General features: G+C 45.5%; 1 protein-coding gene across 1 annotated transcript in view; it reads left to right on the top strand.

Annotated features, from left to right (window-relative positions):
* Positions 1-16,105, top strand: part of STXBP4 (syntaxin binding protein 4) — a 240,927-nt gene that overhangs the window by 70,942 nt on the left and 153,880 nt on the right. Inside the window, exon 16 of the mRNA XM_060253551.1 lies at positions 11,609-11,674. Coding sequence (XP_060109534.1) covers positions 11,609-11,674 — 66 coding nt within the window. The remainder of the gene's footprint in view (positions 1-11,608; positions 11,675-16,105) is intronic.

Raw genomic sequence — 16,105 nt, 5'->3', positions numbered from 1 at the left:
CCTCTGGAGAGGCGCACTGCCCCAGCAGCTGAAACTCATCAGCAGCCATCAACATCGACCCGTTCCCCCGTCCGGGAATCAACGCCGATCCCCTCCGAGCACTCCATGCAGAGAGAGTCTTCCTCGTTGGACTCTGAAAGCGGTACCGACAACCAGGAACGTGCCTTGGAGCCTTCGCCAGTGTCCCATATGGCCGAGGATCTTCCTATCTCGCCATCGGAGGATCTGAAGTCCTATGGCGAACTGGTGAAGAGGATGGCAACCTCCCTCTCCCTGCATGTGACGCAACCACAACCCGTCGTGGATGATAATGTCTTTGACATTATGCAAAGGGACACATCCACAGCAATTGCTTTGCCGGTCACCAAAGTGATTCTGCAGGCAGTCAAGGAGCCTTGGAAGAAACCATCTTCTACGCCGGTGTCATCTAGAAGACTGGCCCACATGTATAGGGTCCAGGAGGCGGGTGCTGAGTTCGTATCCAGTATCCAGTTCCTTTTCGCCCACCCGAAACCGAACTCAGTGGTCGTCTCTTCACCAGTTTGGTGTAGTGGTTAAGTACATGGACTCTTATCTGGGAGAACCGGGTTTGATTCCCCACTCCTCCACCTGCACCTGCTGGAATGGCCTTGAGTTAGCCATAGCTCTGGCAGAGGTTGTCCTTGAAAGGGCAGCTGCTGTGAGAGCCCTCTTAGCTCCACCCACCTCACAGGGTGTCTGATGTGGGGGGAGAAGATATAGGAGATTGTAAGCCGCTCTGAGTCTCTGATTCAGAGAGAAGGGCGGGGTATAAATCTGCAGTCGTCTTCTTCTTCTTCCAAAGCACGTAAGGTCCACTCATTCCCACCTGACAAGGAGGGAAAAAAGCTGGGCAATATGGGAAGAAAGGTCTACTCTGCAGGGGCCCTAGGAGTAAAGGTATCTAACTATGCTGCTTGCATGGCTAGATACCAATACTCCGTATGGGAACAACTCACCCCTTTCCTCTCTTCCCTGAGCGAAGACAAAAAGGCTGCTGCTAGGAAGCTGCAGAAAGAAGGCTTTGCTGTGGCCAAGCAACAGTTGGCTGCAGCAAAGCACATGGTAGATGTGTCCGCGAAGACCATTACGTCCGCTGTGTGCCTTTGTCAACACTCATGGCTAACGTCAACAGCCCTGCAGCAAGATACTAGGGTCTTTGTTGAGGACTTGCCCTTCAAGGGGGATGGCCTTTTCAGCACTACCACAGACAGTGCACTGCAGGAAATAGACAAGAGCCTGAAGACCTCCAGGAACTTGGGTGTGCAGGCCACCTCCAGAGCTCCCAAGGCGAAGCAGTGGCACAAACCATGGGCCAAGAAGTCTTATCAAAAGTTCTCGCCCGAACAGCAATGGCGACCTCGTTCAACCCAGCCTGACAGCAGACCACTCAGGCAACAACAGGAACCGTTATTGCTCTCAGGCCACTGGCAAATCCAAGGGTGCTCGCCCTCAAAAGCAGGGCCTTTGACTTTCTCGTGGCACGCGTCTTCGTCCCTACTGGTTCAACATCTATCCGCCTCCGCCCTTTCCTACCTGCCTGGGAGTTGATCTTTACAGACAGGTGGGCTCTGTCCATCATAGAAGAGGGCTACAAGATAGAGTTTGCTAAGATTCCGAACCAATCCGTGGTGATCACCACCCCCACCCCTTCCCCACCTCTGCTTGCAGAGCTGAACAACCTTCTACAAAAACAAGCCATAGAGAGAGTTCCGATGGCGGCCAGGACGGGAGGTTTTTACTCTCGTTATTTCCTGCTCCCCAAGAGGGACGGGGGCTTAAGACCAATTATGGATCTTCGGAATCTGAACAAATTTATTCTGTACCAGAAGTTCAGAATGTCCACGCTGCAAACAATCCTGCCCCTCATCAATCAAGGGGACTGGATGGCGACCCTGGACCTCAAGGATGCCTACTTCCACATCAGCATCCATCCAATGTTCAGGCGTTTCCTTCGGTTTGCAGTGAGTTCCCAACACTTCCAGTTCAAAGCCCTTCCGTTCGGCCTGTCCACTGTACCTCGGGTGTTTACGAAGATGATGAGCGTTGTGGCTGCCCATCTCCATCTCCAGGGAGTTGTCGTTTTTCCATACATCGACAACTGGCTCCTTGTGGCGAAGTTGAGGGAAAGTTTGTCAACGCACATTGCCATCACTCTACGTCTTCTCGACACCTTGGGGTTGCAGGTCAATTTGGAGAAATCTCACCTCACTCCGTCAAGGACAGTGCAGTTCATAGGGGCTTTACTGGATACGAACCAGCATTGCGCATACCTGCCTCCGCAGAGAGCGAGAGACATTATCGGTCTGGTACGACTTCTACAGAGGCGAATGTGGGGCACAGCGCAGCAGCTGCAGTGGATGCTGGGGCTGATGGCGGCGACGACAAGCGTGCTACTTTTTGCGAAACTGAGGATGAGAGGCCTGCAGTTGTGGTTTCTTTGCCAGTTTCGCCCACTCAGAGACTCACCTCGAAAAAGGTTCGTCATCCCATCTGTGACTCTTCAGACGCTACAGTAGTGGGAGTCAGAGAACAACATCTGTCAGGGAGCTCCCTTCCATCTCCAAACTCCACTGTGACTATCACAACAGATGCTTCCTTGGGGGTTGGGGGGCCAACATATAAGGCCTGTGTGTGGGGGGCCAGTGGCTGCCAAAACTGACTCAATATCACATAAACTACCTAGAACTGCTGGCGGTTCACTTTGCCCTACGCTCTTTCCGCCCCTTGATGGCAGGGAAGACTGTAGCATTACTTATGGACAATACCACTGCCCTGTGCTACATCAACAGGCATGGAGGGACAGTGTCTCGTCGGCTCTGTGCACTGGCGATGGATCTCTGGTTGGAGTGTCTACAATACAACATCTTCGTGAAGGCTGCACACCTTCCAGGGGTCCTCAACATAGAGGCAGACTCCCTCAGCAGGGGTAGGGCTTCCCCACACAAGTGGGAACTGCAGTGGCGCTTTCTGAAGCCTGTATTCCAGCTTTGGGGGTACCCGCAGCTGGATGTCTTCGCCATGGCAGAGAACAAGAAATGTCCTATGTTCTGTTCCAGAGGGGGAGCAGATCTAGCATCTCTGGGAGACGGGCTCCTGCTTCCTTGGGAGGGCCGGTTCCTCTACATGTTCCCACCTCTGCCGTTGTTGACGAAGGTGGTCAACAAAATAGCAAGAGAGAGACCATGCTGCATCCTGGTGACTCCTTGGTGGCCTCGCCAGAACTGGTTCTCAATCCTGCTCCAACTGTCGAGGGCAGTCTTCTACCAGTTCCCGGCAGAACCGGACCTTCTGTCAGCTCAGGGCGGGCATGTATTCCATCACAACGTGCCCCATCTGAAGCTGACAGTGTGGCTCATCGACCAGTAGGGTTCTCTGACAGAGTCCAGCAAGTCCTTATGAACAGTAGAAAACCGTCCACTCGCACTTCCTATGACAGGAAGTGGCGGAGATTCACTGAGTTCTTAGTTGACCCTTCAGTCTCACTTAGCAGGGTGGGATTGTCAGTAATTTTTGATTTTTTCTTATTCCTAGTGGATGATGGCCTTGTTTTCTCCTCCATCAAGGTATATTTGGCGGCAATATCTGCCTTTCATGATCCTGTGGAGGGATACTCTGGTTTTGCGCACCCTCATTCCAAGAAGTTTTTGAGGGATTTGTTTAGGCTGCATCCACCATCTAGACTGCCCCCACAGTTGTGGGACTTGACTTTAGTGCTGGACAAACTGACCTGTCGCCCCTTTGAGCTGATGGCCACGTGCTCTTTGCAGCTCCTATCATGGAAAACTGCATTTTTGGTTGCCATCACATCAGCGTGTCATGTTGGGGAGCTCACGGCGATGCGTTGTGATTATCCTTACCTTGTTTTTTGGGAGGCTGGAGTCTCCTTGGCTCCGGACATTACTTTTCTTCCAAAGGTGGTCTCTCAGTTCCACCTCAATTTAGAAGTTTGGTTACCCACTTTTTACCCTACTCCTTCCTCGGATGAGGAACGTAGGTTGCATGCTTTGGACATTAAGCATGCCTTGTTGTTTTATTTGAACCATTCAAAAAATTTTTGTAAGGACAAGCAGCTTTTTGTTTCATATGCTGCACCCAAACTAGGTTCCAGGATTTCGTCTCAGAGGCTCTCAAAATGGCTTACTGAGACGATTAAACTCTGTTATTTGTTGGCAAAGAAGCTGTTACCTGGACCTGTTTGTGGACACTCCACAAGAGCGATGGCTATGTCAGTGGCATTCCTGAGAGGCATGTCCCTTACTGATGTCTGCAAGGCTGCCACCTGGTCTTCTCCGCATGCCTTCATAAAGCACTACGCGCTGGACGTGCATGCTCAGCAGAGGACTCGGTTGGGAACTGCAGTGTTGCAAGCTGTTTCTTCCGGTTGACCGTCTTCCCGCCTCCAGGTATGTCTTGCTTGCTAGTCTCCCATGAGTGTGAAGCACAGAGACCACGAAGAAGATAGACAGGTTGCTTACCTGTAACTGTAGATCTTCGAGTGGTCATCTGTGCATTCACACTACCCGCCCTCCTTCCCCACTGCTGACGGTCTCCCTCCAGTAGGGGCTTCCAGCGGTCAGGAAGGAACTGGCGGGATCCCTGCGCTGGCGCCGGTGAGCATGCGTACTGGGACGCCTGTGCATGCCCATTGGTGCCGAGCGCGGAAAAATCCCGGGATTCCAGATACCGATTCGGGGATCGGCGCAGGCACTCTATCCCATGAATGTGAATGCACAGATGACCACTCGAAGATCTACAGTTACAGGTAAACAACCTGTCTTTCCAGAAAAGAAAGAAAATGCAGGATACATGGAACACTGTGTGGCTGCCAGAAATAAACCTGATTACCTGTTGCTATTGAAAGTGTGTACGTAATGTATTTCTGACCAATGGATTTCACAACATGGCTTGATTAGCCCAGTAGAGGTGTGAAGTAAAATAATTGATATCAGTTGGAGGACTAGATTGCAAATAGTGGAACTTGGCACTGCACATCTGTAGCTATATATTGTAGAACTTAGTGACTGATTGCTCTTTGCATACATATGCTGGTTCCACATGGGGATGCTTCCCTATGTGGGCAGCAAGAAGCCTCCTCAGTATATGGGAATCTCCAGATGACGCTGTGTCTGATGTGGGTATGACTTGCCTGGCTCCTGTATTTTTTCCCTTTCAGCTGCATCAAAAATGTACATATTTTTATGTAGGTCAAAGGGAAAACTTCAAGGTGGCTTTGCAGGCATGAGTGCTCCCTCCTCAGCCATAACAGGAAGGGCAGAGCTAAGCTCCACCTTAAAAATGGCTGTTATGTCTTGAAACATAAGCTGATGTACCGCATGGCGATCGCTACAGAGGCGACCCCGCGGGTCCCCGGATGTAGCTCACCAGACGCTCCGCCCATCAAGATCTGTGGCGGGAAGTTTGACTGACCAGGATTGGACTGGTCAGACTGGGGGGCAGTTCCAGGTAATGTATATAAGCGGGACCCGGCCTGCGTGTTCTCTCTCTTGTAATGGACTACTGAATAAAGCATGTTGCCTTCAACCCGTCTCGCAACTCAGTACATTACAATGGCAGAGCAAAATTTTGCCACACTCCTTTCAGCCCTTTAAAGGTATTATGTTTCGTTCCCTAGCTGAGACATGCTGTAGCATTACACCACAGCTTAGCAGAAAAAGGAAATGGGAGAGGGAAAGGGGTTTCCAAGCTGCAGGAAGGGGTACTGAAATTGCTGCTGCATTTTGATGCATATGCAGTGGATGAATGTGAGGGGATGGGGTGGAGAAGCGGCAGCAGCAGTCACAGTCAAGGAGGGGGTGCGCATGCAGTTTCCACCCTGTTTGCTGCTGCTACCATGATGAAGGTGTGTTTTGCACTCCCATGCGAAAACATCCATACTAAGTTTAATGGGTGGAACTTAGACTGTTGGTTTATATATTTCTATTATTATTAAGAAATTGTCACAATGATTAATTCTAGATTCATGAGATGGAAATGATGAAACAAGCTGAGTTAGTTGCATTAGGCAGCAGATTTGGGGGAGGGGTAGCCTCCGTACCAATTGTTACAAACCTCCCACCCCAGACAGCTGCCCATTGCCTGCCTGCCACCTGTCTGCTGCCCTTGCTCTGGAGCAAGAGATCCTTCTCTTTGTATCATATGAACACATTATGCTGAATTAATCCATTGGGCTATCAAGGTCAGTAGTCCTGTGCTCTGGCTGGCAGTGACTCTCCAGAATCTCATGTGGAGGTCTTTCATTTCACCTGCTACGTGGTCCTTTTATCCAGAGTAGGGGTGTTAAAAATAATAAATCAGTATTTTTCAGATTTGGGTATATTGAACCCCCCCCCCCCAAAAAAAAAAAAATTAGTATTTTCTTAATATTCCTGAATCCCAATACTGGTATGGTATTCAAATTTGGGATTTTTTGGAAATCCCTTTTTTTTTGCTTCATTATACCCTATGGGGACCATTATAGTTAATGATCCCTGTGGGTATAAAGTAGAATCCATCTGAAAGTATCTAGTAGTCTGAGGGGGGTGTTTTTCTGAGGCAGAGGTATCCACTTTGCAGCATAGCAGCTGGTGCTTCTCAAAAAACCCTCCCAAGATTCAAAAAGATTGGACCAGGGAGCCTAATTCTAGGGGGAAAGGTATTTTAAAAATTCACAGTCCCTTTAAATGCCTTCTCCAAGTTGTGAGTTCACCAGCAAGGCGTTTAAAGGGGCTATGATCACGTTAAATGCCCACTATGTTCAGCAATCTGTGGCAATCCCAAAAAATCCCAAATATTTTTGCAATTTTGGGATGTTCAGCAACTTCAGATAGCCAGAAAAAATACTCAGATCTACATTTGGCTGAAAGAATAGGCAAAAAATACCAATCAGGTATTTTTTTCTGCTTGGATATAGCACACCTCTAATCCATTGATGCTGGGGACTGAACACGAGATTTTCCGCTTTCAAAGCTAATGCTACTGAATCACTTCATCTTTTTCCCAGGCCACTTTTCAAATGGCATGACATTCCACACATGGCATTTCTCAAATTCTTGTGAGATTCCGTCTTTCTCTCAAGAGTTCACTGTCATTTCTGATTGTTGGTTGCTCAGGCAACCAACATGGTATCCAAACTCTCTCAAAAATATATATTCTTACAAGAGTACAGGAATCTCTGTAAGACATACACAGCATGCAGTGCTGTTTTTATGAGGGCTGGGGTGATAAGGAGGATTATCAACTTCATGAGGCAGCAGTGGGAACTCTAGTAATGACATCATTACTACAGTTTCCACTGCTGCCTAATGAAGTTAATAATTCTCCTTACCACCCCAAGCAGATGACAGCTACTTGTAACAAAGGCAAGGCAGCTGTCATCTGCTGAGCAAGTAGATGATGGCTATTCGTAACAAGGGCAAGGCAGGTATAGAGGTCAGTGGCAGCCATGTAAGAGATACCTCAGGCAATGTGAGATTATGAGCCACCATTGATGCCAGTCATCATACTTGGAACATATGATGAAGTAGTAACATAGAGGAGAGTGTGTACAGAGGGGTTTTCCTTCACAACTGAAGTACAGCAACCAGAACTTCCATAGCAATCCCCATTGGTGATTAAAAGAGGAGCCTTTGCATAAGAGAAGCAAAAGACTTTCAGGTAGACCTCAGCATTCCTCATTCTAGGAACTGGACACTAGAAAAACATGGTGTTTTCAGCTGTGTTATACTCTCTCAAACATACAGCAATAGATGTCCTTCCCCTGTCTTGTTAGTCCCATTGTCTTGTTTTGCAGCTGATAGGCAGCAGTTTTCCTAGGGCAGCAATCTGACAGGACTTGGCAGGCAGGCATCCATAGGCAAAGTGACAAGGCAAGCACATGGGAGATGAGACAGGTACAAGGCAGGCTGGAGTACTGCAGAGTAGGCATGAGACAGACTATGGAGGCAAGCAGGCATCAGGCAGGCGGAAGTCAGGGCAATAGCAGCAAAGCTTAAGAGAGCTACTGAAGCAGCAAAATTTCCATGTTTCTGCAGGCTTGCAGAAGAAGCTGAGATCCCTGCCCTTTCTAATGACCTGGTTAAAACCCTGGTTCCTGTCAAGGATACCTCATTTTCTACCTGGAAAGAAATGAAGAGAGGCAAATCCTGAGCTGTTCATTGTGTGCTCTTTTGTTGAGTTCCTGCCTCTGCCGTGGTCCTTCTTCATCTCTGGCCTGAAGGATGCAAAGAGGGGGACACTTCTGTGGGTGCCAAAAATTAGTAGAATTCATACAGTGGCTCCAGGTCATGAGAAAGTGCAGAAGTGGAGAGCTTTCCAGGCAGTTCCAGATATGTTGGCTTACTGGGAGAGGGGTCCACAACTGTGGAAGGAACACATGGTCCACCTGTGGAGCGTTCAGAAGGGCATGTGCCTCAGAGATCTCGGGGCCTGAGAAGGACTCCTTGTCATCTGAAGTGTCTGCTGCAGTGGAACTGGGCAAACCATGACACCTACATTTGGAGACTTCTACTATACACAGAGTATAATCATCCTGCTTCCTTGTGATTGGCTGTTTATACAAGTTTTTAGTTTCCCTGTTAATGGAAGCATTGGTCTCTGCTTTCCATAGTCTGGCCCACAGGAAATTATACTCAAAACTAAATCCAGTTGGCCAACATGGTAACTGTTTGGTGGTTCTTCTGTAAATATGGCAGCTGGCCACCATCTGCAAGGGCAAAAGAAGAAGCCTTTATTCTTTGCAAGCCTTTCAATGATTTTTAGTCCATAAGCAGAAAGGAAAATGGTTCTGGCATAGTATCCCAATTCTGTTATTAGCATTGTTCCCTAATGAAGAGCTGAGCCTCTATAAACAAGTTGGTAATTCAATATAAGAACAACCAAGAATGGATTTTTGTGGGTGTTTTCTGGAAGCCATTTGCGCAAGACAATTGTAGAGAATCCTAGTGTGGAAGTGACCTGAATAAGCTGATTCTGCACAATTTCATACAGGTTGCTTCATTACAAAAGAGAACTTGTTTTGACTCTGTAGCACACCTGCTCTAATTCAGACCCATAAACTGGCTTGTTGTTCTTCCTGTTGCAGCACTAGTAGTATATTTTGAAGAATAATGTGTTTTTGCTGTCTTGCTTTTAGAATGAAGTTACATTCTAGGAAGTACTAGGATCCTTCTTTGCCAAGTTGTCTAAGCATTTTTTAAAATCCTTTTTATGATGCCAGCCTGTAGAAATAGGGTAGTGGGTCACCCTGTTTGTTGAAATTGCCAAACATGTTGTTCTTCCAGGAATGCTATTGGGCCATTCAAATGCTGGGGTGGGGGTGGGGTGAATGAAGCTACCACTTTGTTTCATTCAGTCCTCTGAGAAAGCTGTCAGATGGTAATGACATGTTGCCATTCACTGACTCGTTGATTTATCTCTTTCAGAATATATAATTTAAGTCTGTGTGGCAGACTATTTAGCTCCTGCTCTCAAAAATCCATTCCCTTTTTTCTTTTCTTTTTTAAATCATCTGTGGTGCTCCTCTGAACTGTCCTGAATTAAAGTTTCCATGTAGTGAATGAGATTGTATGATGGCACAAAAGACCATTTATTAGAGTCCCGGCTTCTGGGAGAAGCTGTTTATACACCTTCTGGAAGAAGATGAGTCATAGGAGCAATTCAGTATCATTCTGTTTGAGGCTGGATGGCCATCTGACAGCAATGCTGAGTCTGTGAACTTTAAGGGGAGGTATTTGTGAATCTCCTGCATTGTGTAGGGTGTTGGACTAGATTACTCTAGAGGTCTCTTCCAACTCTATGATCCTATGATCAATTTAACTTCTCATATTTATGGATTTTTAAAATCCTCTCCTAACAATAGCTAGCTGTCCCACATGGTAGGGGTGCACAGTCTTGGCTAACTAATTATAACTTCAGGTGCCATACCAAATCTATACTTAAAATATATGAAATTGTTAGTTCATTCTTGCTACTTTATATGTTTAAAAAGAGTGATCAGAAGTTTCTCATATGTATTAATATTTTTTTGGCCCTCAACCAGTGCACCCTATCTTCACTTCTGTGGACATTCTTGCTTTTCTCAGATGCTTGTATACCTAGGCTTCTATACATAATATCTATAATGGGTTCGATGACTTCTAATGTACATGAGACTATATGATTGTGTTACTTCTTTGTTTCTTGTCCTTTTCCAAGGCTATTCTGTTCTGAGTCCCTAACTCACTTTTGGTAGGTTTAGCTGAGAGACCACACCAACTCTTTCTTTGGTGAGCAGCAACATCCTTGATTATCTTTTTGGTCAACTCCATACATTTCTGACCATATTCATGACAGTTTCATTGGGCCAGAGGCTTCTGATCATCTGAGAAGTGCCTACTGGTTCCTGAAATGTGTTGCCACCACATTTACATTTTGTTGCTCTCTTCATTCTCCTCCATCTTGGCACTGAAAATATCTGTTCTTGTAGCTGGTTACTCCTACTTGTATGGAATTACACGGAACCAATGGTGTTGGATACTTTACCTAGGTGCCACTGCTGCACTGCAACCAAAAGGACAGATGTGCCCAACAGAGGCATGCTGGACCACTTAGCTCAGTACCAGGGGCTGGTTCTCTACCCAAGCTTGGTTTCTTGGGACCAGCAGCAAGAAGAAGCTTAGAAGAAGAAGAAAGAGAAGCTTAGAAGAAGAAGAAATTGGAGAGATACCCCAACTTTCACTTGGAGTCTCAGAGTGGTTTACAATCTCCTTTCCCTTCCCCTCCCCACAACAGGCACCCTGTGAAGTAGATGGGGCTGAGAGAGCTCTCCAAGAACTGCTCTTGAGCAGAACATCTCTGAGAGAATTATAACTGACCCAAAATCATTCCAGCAAATGCAGGTGGAGGAGTGGGGAATCAAACCCAGTGCTCCCAGATAAGAGTCTGCACACTTAACAACTATATCAAACTGGGACTCATCACCACCTGAACCTGTGCAATCACCAGCCAGGTGTGAGGCAAACCCCTTAGCTCCAACACCACAGGAGCTCAGCTTGTTCCCAATATTATCTAGCTAAGTACAGCCCTCACCTTTCTCAGTTATGACCTTGTTTACTGGCACACCAACACCATAATAGGTAGATGTGTATATCTGGCACTTGGGTCAAAAAGGTTGCCTGGCCTTGTAAAACTAGGGGTTTCTCTGTAAATCCATACAATCTAAAACCAAATCAAACACAGCGAGCACAGCCAAAGCCAACTGGCAATCATGGCATTGCCAGTAAGAGAAAGGTAAGTTTTGAGCACACCAAACACAAAGGACATGGGGACAGGGTTTTCTGAAAAAAACGACAAGGCCATTTATCCAAATTGGGTGGGGGGGAGAAAGAGACAATGACATAGTGTTATTGAATGGAGCACCTGGCACACCAAAATGAGCCCTGTATTATGGAATACTTCTTTCTTAGATAATTCCAGTCGTTTGTTGGGAGCATCTGGTGGGGGGGGGGGTGTCTACCTGTAATAGTGCCCATCAGATTTCCTGATATGGAATCAAAGGACGAAGAAGAGACTCTGAGTTTGCTGTTTCTCTAACCTTTATTTATACTAACAGGAAGAATTGGCTGAATCAGAACGTGTAAGAAAACAACTAACCGAAGAGCTGCAAACTACTAAACAAGTAGGTGCAATGTCTGTGATCATGAAACTTTTTTTCCCCAGAGCATTTAAAATTTCCCCAAGACATTTTATTTATCCTTTCCAAGAGTTCACAGTAGTATGTGTGCATAAATCCCAAGACAAAATAGAGGAGAGAAAGAATATGCACAGCCCTTTGCTTTTTTAGAAAAATGGGATTAAAAATATAATTACCCCCAGAAATAAGGACTATACTTCAACTACCTTAAAGGCAATCACAACATTCATTTCCTGGCATATTAATTTAAAATCATAAAACATTTCACTGGTTGCATTGGTTAGTCAAAGACTGGTATATTAATCCAGATGTTGTCTCTCAATATAGAAGGATAAAACCATCTTCAGTATTACTGTGCTTTGTGTAAAAAAAAAACTGATATCAAAAGAAAAGTTAAAGTTTCTAGAGGTTGCATCTTCTGTTTCTGCCATGTGAGGCTCTCAAATATTTTTCAGGTTGCCCAGAGAGTGAGACTGGGATTTTCCCAACAGTTTTAAGACCCAGTTTTTAAAATCTGTGGGAACCTTACAAAATAATGAAATGTTTCAGTTTGGTCTGTTTTGAACATGCAGCAGAAATTGATGGGAGGTTTCCTATATACATGCTTAATAGATTTATTCTGATCAAGCTTTATTTATTTATCTTAAACACTTCTATGCCACTTTCCACTGAAATGGGATCCCCTCCTAAATAGTCACCATGGCAGCAAACTTCAAAACAACATTTCAACAGTAAAATAGTTAAGACAATAAAACAACATATAAAATAGAATATAAATAAAATTAGGGGTACGCCAAACCATACAAAAGAGTCTGGGAGATAGACACTCTTCCTGGGGAGGAAGTTTCAAATTTGATGACACAACTAAGAAGGCTCTTCCTCAAGTTTCCACCTGTCAAGCCTCAGACAATGGGAGCTCACCTGAAGTGGGACCTCTAAAGATAACTGGAGTGGTTGGATAGGTTCCTATAGAAGAAAGTAGTGCTTCTGGTATGCTGGCCCCAAGGCATATAGAGCATTGAAAGACTATACTAGTGCCTTGAATTGATTCTGGAAGCAAATTGTGAGCAGCTGTAGATGGAATAAGACTGGAGTGATATTGCCCCTGTGATTCATGCCAGTCAGCATTCTGTACCAACTGTAGGTTAAGAGCATAAGAGAAGCCATGTTGGATCAGGCCAATGACCCATCCAGTCCAACACTGTGTGTCACACAGTGGCCAAAAAACCCAAGTACCATCAAGGTTCCAGACAGTCTTCAGGGGCAACCCCAAGTAGAGAAATTGCAGCGATCTAATCTAGATGTAACTAGGGGATGCACCACAGTGACAAGATTTTTCCCATCCAGGAAGGGCTGTAGCTGGCCCAGCAATTGAAGCTACTGAAAGGCACCCCTAGCCTCCACAGCCACCTTATTATCCAAGAAAAGCCTGGGTCCAGAAGCATCCTCATACTATGAACCTGCTTCTTCAGATGGACTGCAACCCCAACCAGAACAAAAGTTATTCCAATTCCCTGTTCACGGTTTCCACAGTCTCCCTGTGATCTGTTGGAAGCACTAGACAGAGCTGAGTGTCATCCACATATTGACAGCAATTCAGCTCAAGTCTCCTAATGACCTCGCCCAGCAGCTTTATGTAGATGTTGAAAGGAATGGGGGACAAAATGGAACTTTACGGGACCCTGTAAGCCAGAGGTCAAGGGGTGAAGCAGCAGTCCCTCCAGTACCACACCCTGAAATCTACCTGTGAGGTAGGACCAAGACCACCACAAAACAGTGCCTCCCAGCCCCAACCCCAAAAGGCAGTCCAGAAAGATACCATAATCAGTGGTATCAGATGCCACTGTGAGGTCCAGGAGAATGAACAGGGTTGCACTGCCCCCATCATCTCCCAGCACAAGTCATTCACCTAAGGTGACCAAAGCTGTTGCAGTACCATGAAGAGGACTGAAACCAGATTGAAATGGATCCAAACAATCCACTTCATTCAGGATTTCCTGAAATTGCCCTGTAATCACTTTTTCCGTCAACTTGTTCCAGAACAATGCACTTGAGTCTAGATGATAGGTATTCAGCTCACCTGGATCTGGAGTAGGTTCCTTTAGGAGTGGATGCACCACTCTCTTCTTCAAGGCAGGGGCAAGCACCCTGCTCTCAGGGAGACATTTTCTGATTAAATAAATAGTGAATAAATATTTAGCATGCCATTCTTTATGCAGTAGTGACAACCCTTTTGATTTTGTTTGCTTTAGCTTTTTACCAAGCTTGATGAATGTTTTTTTCACCATTATATTCTCTGTTTTTAAATGTTCATCATCATAGTATGTGTGCAGTCCCACATGGGTTACAGTGCATGTGCAGGCCTGCTGCAAAAACACTTTGAAACTCAAACTCCAGAGGGTGCTTGTTCCCCCTCCCCCATTCTGCTTTTCCATCATAAAAGGAAGGCAGAGTATGCCTTCTCCGAGTTCTTTCACTGCTTCTATGGAGAAGTTCTTTGAAGCTCTATGTGAGGAAAATCTCTTCTGCTTTCCACAGACCATATTCACTACAAAGAGAATTCAGAGCAACTGGCTTCAAATAACATGGCCCAAAGAGCTCTCTGTAAAAAATGCACATCTTGCAGGGTGAAAATCCCTCATATGGAGAACCATAGTTTGTGTCTACTATGCCTCAGTGCAGAGCATGATATCTCAAGGTGCCCGGCATGCAGACAGTTCAGACTCAAAGCAAGACATGATAGAGTCATGTTTGAGAACCTTTCAATAGGAGAACAGTTTGCCCAGCGCTGCTTTCAACAATCATCTGAGCATTATACCAAAACCATATCTGGAGAGGTATATCCAGTCATTGTTCCAGTGGATCCAAAACTTGATTTCAGAACTTGTAGCTCTGACCACAATGGCTGAAAAAGCCATAATCCTCTACTATCCCAGCATCACCCAGGAGAAGTGCTCAAAAAGGATATTATAACATTGGAAAAAGGATATTATAGCATTAGAAGAAGTCCAGAAAAGGGCAACTAGAATGATGAAAGGGTTGGAGCATTTTCCCTTTGAAGAAAGGTTAAAACGTGGAGAAATGTCGACTGCGGGGTGACATGATAGAGGTTTACAAGATTATGCATGGGATGGAGAAAGTAGAGAAAGAAGTACTTTTCTCCCTTTCTCACAATACAAGAACTCGTGGGCATTCGATGAAATTGCTGAGCAGTTAGGTTAAAACTTATAAAAGGAAGTACTTCTTCACCCAAAGGGTGATTAACATGTGGAATTCACTGCCACAGGAGGTGGTGGCTGCTTGTATAAATAATTTTTTGGCCACTGTGTGACACAGAGTGTTGGACTGAATGGGCCATTGGCCTGATCCAACATGGCTTCTCTTATGTTCTTATGTTTCAGAGCTTTTCCCTTAAAACGGCTTGTAATAAGCACAAGCTAAACAAAAATTGTTGAAGTAATCCTAGTTACTTTCTTCCTCCCTTCATAAGGCCACAGTTCAGACACAGCCATGAACCTGTCTCTGATTCCAAGAATCCCTTCACCATTGGCCCACTCTTGGCTTTGTTCCATGGCACTATCAAATGAAACCTGAACCATTTGATGGCACTGAACTGTTTTAGTAATAAGCCCAATTAGGTCCTCACTGAAATGAGGAAGGTCAGATTCACAGCAAAAACCTTAGGCTTCATTCCTGCTACCCAGAATGCTTTTAGCTCTGCAAGCCAAACCCTCCTACAGGCCTCCTTAGCAACCAAACACTCCACCTATGGTTCACCCAAGGAGAAGGTTCCCCCTCTCAAAAGTGAAAGTCCAGATCCTAATCCCCAAAATTGTCTAATCCCCACAAGCAGAACTTTCAACAATTACAGACTGTGCCCAGAATAAAACCTTTCCCACATAACATGTGAAGAAGTTTGTCAAGATCAGTGGGTCCTGACCATAATGTCAGAGAGTTATGCCTTAGAGTTCTTTGAAATTCCAAGTTACTTTCCACCTACCCCCCAATCCACCAAAACTATCCCTTCAACTTCTAGCAGAGTTAAAGGCTCTTTTGATTTTTTAAAAAGGTAATTACAAAACTACCTTCAAAAGAACAACACACAAGCTTTTATCACAGCACTTACTGGTTAAAAAGAAAGGCAGGGGGAGGTGGGAGAGACTGACATTTGACCTGAGGAATTTAAGTTCTAATTAATAAGTTCAGAATGTTATCTGTTGCAGACATCCATCCTTTATTGCATCTGAGTGTATGATTTGTAACTCTCGACTTATCAGATGCCTATTTTCATATAAGGATCAGGTCAGACTTCTAAAAGTACCTCCACTTCCAGTACAGCAGCCTATTTCTGAATTACATAGTCCTCCATTTCGACTAGCCACAGCCCCCAGAGTGTTCACCAAGGTCATAGCAACA

Source organism: Heteronotia binoei, chromosome 13, assembly GCF_032191835.1.
Source record: "Heteronotia binoei isolate CCM8104 ecotype False Entrance Well chromosome 13, APGP_CSIRO_Hbin_v1, whole genome shotgun sequence".
Classification (NCBI taxonomy): Eukaryota; Metazoa; Chordata; class Lepidosauria; order Squamata; family Gekkonidae; genus Heteronotia; species Heteronotia binoei.
Note: the sequence above shows the minus strand (reverse complement) of the source record. Positions and strands in the feature narration are given on the sequence as shown.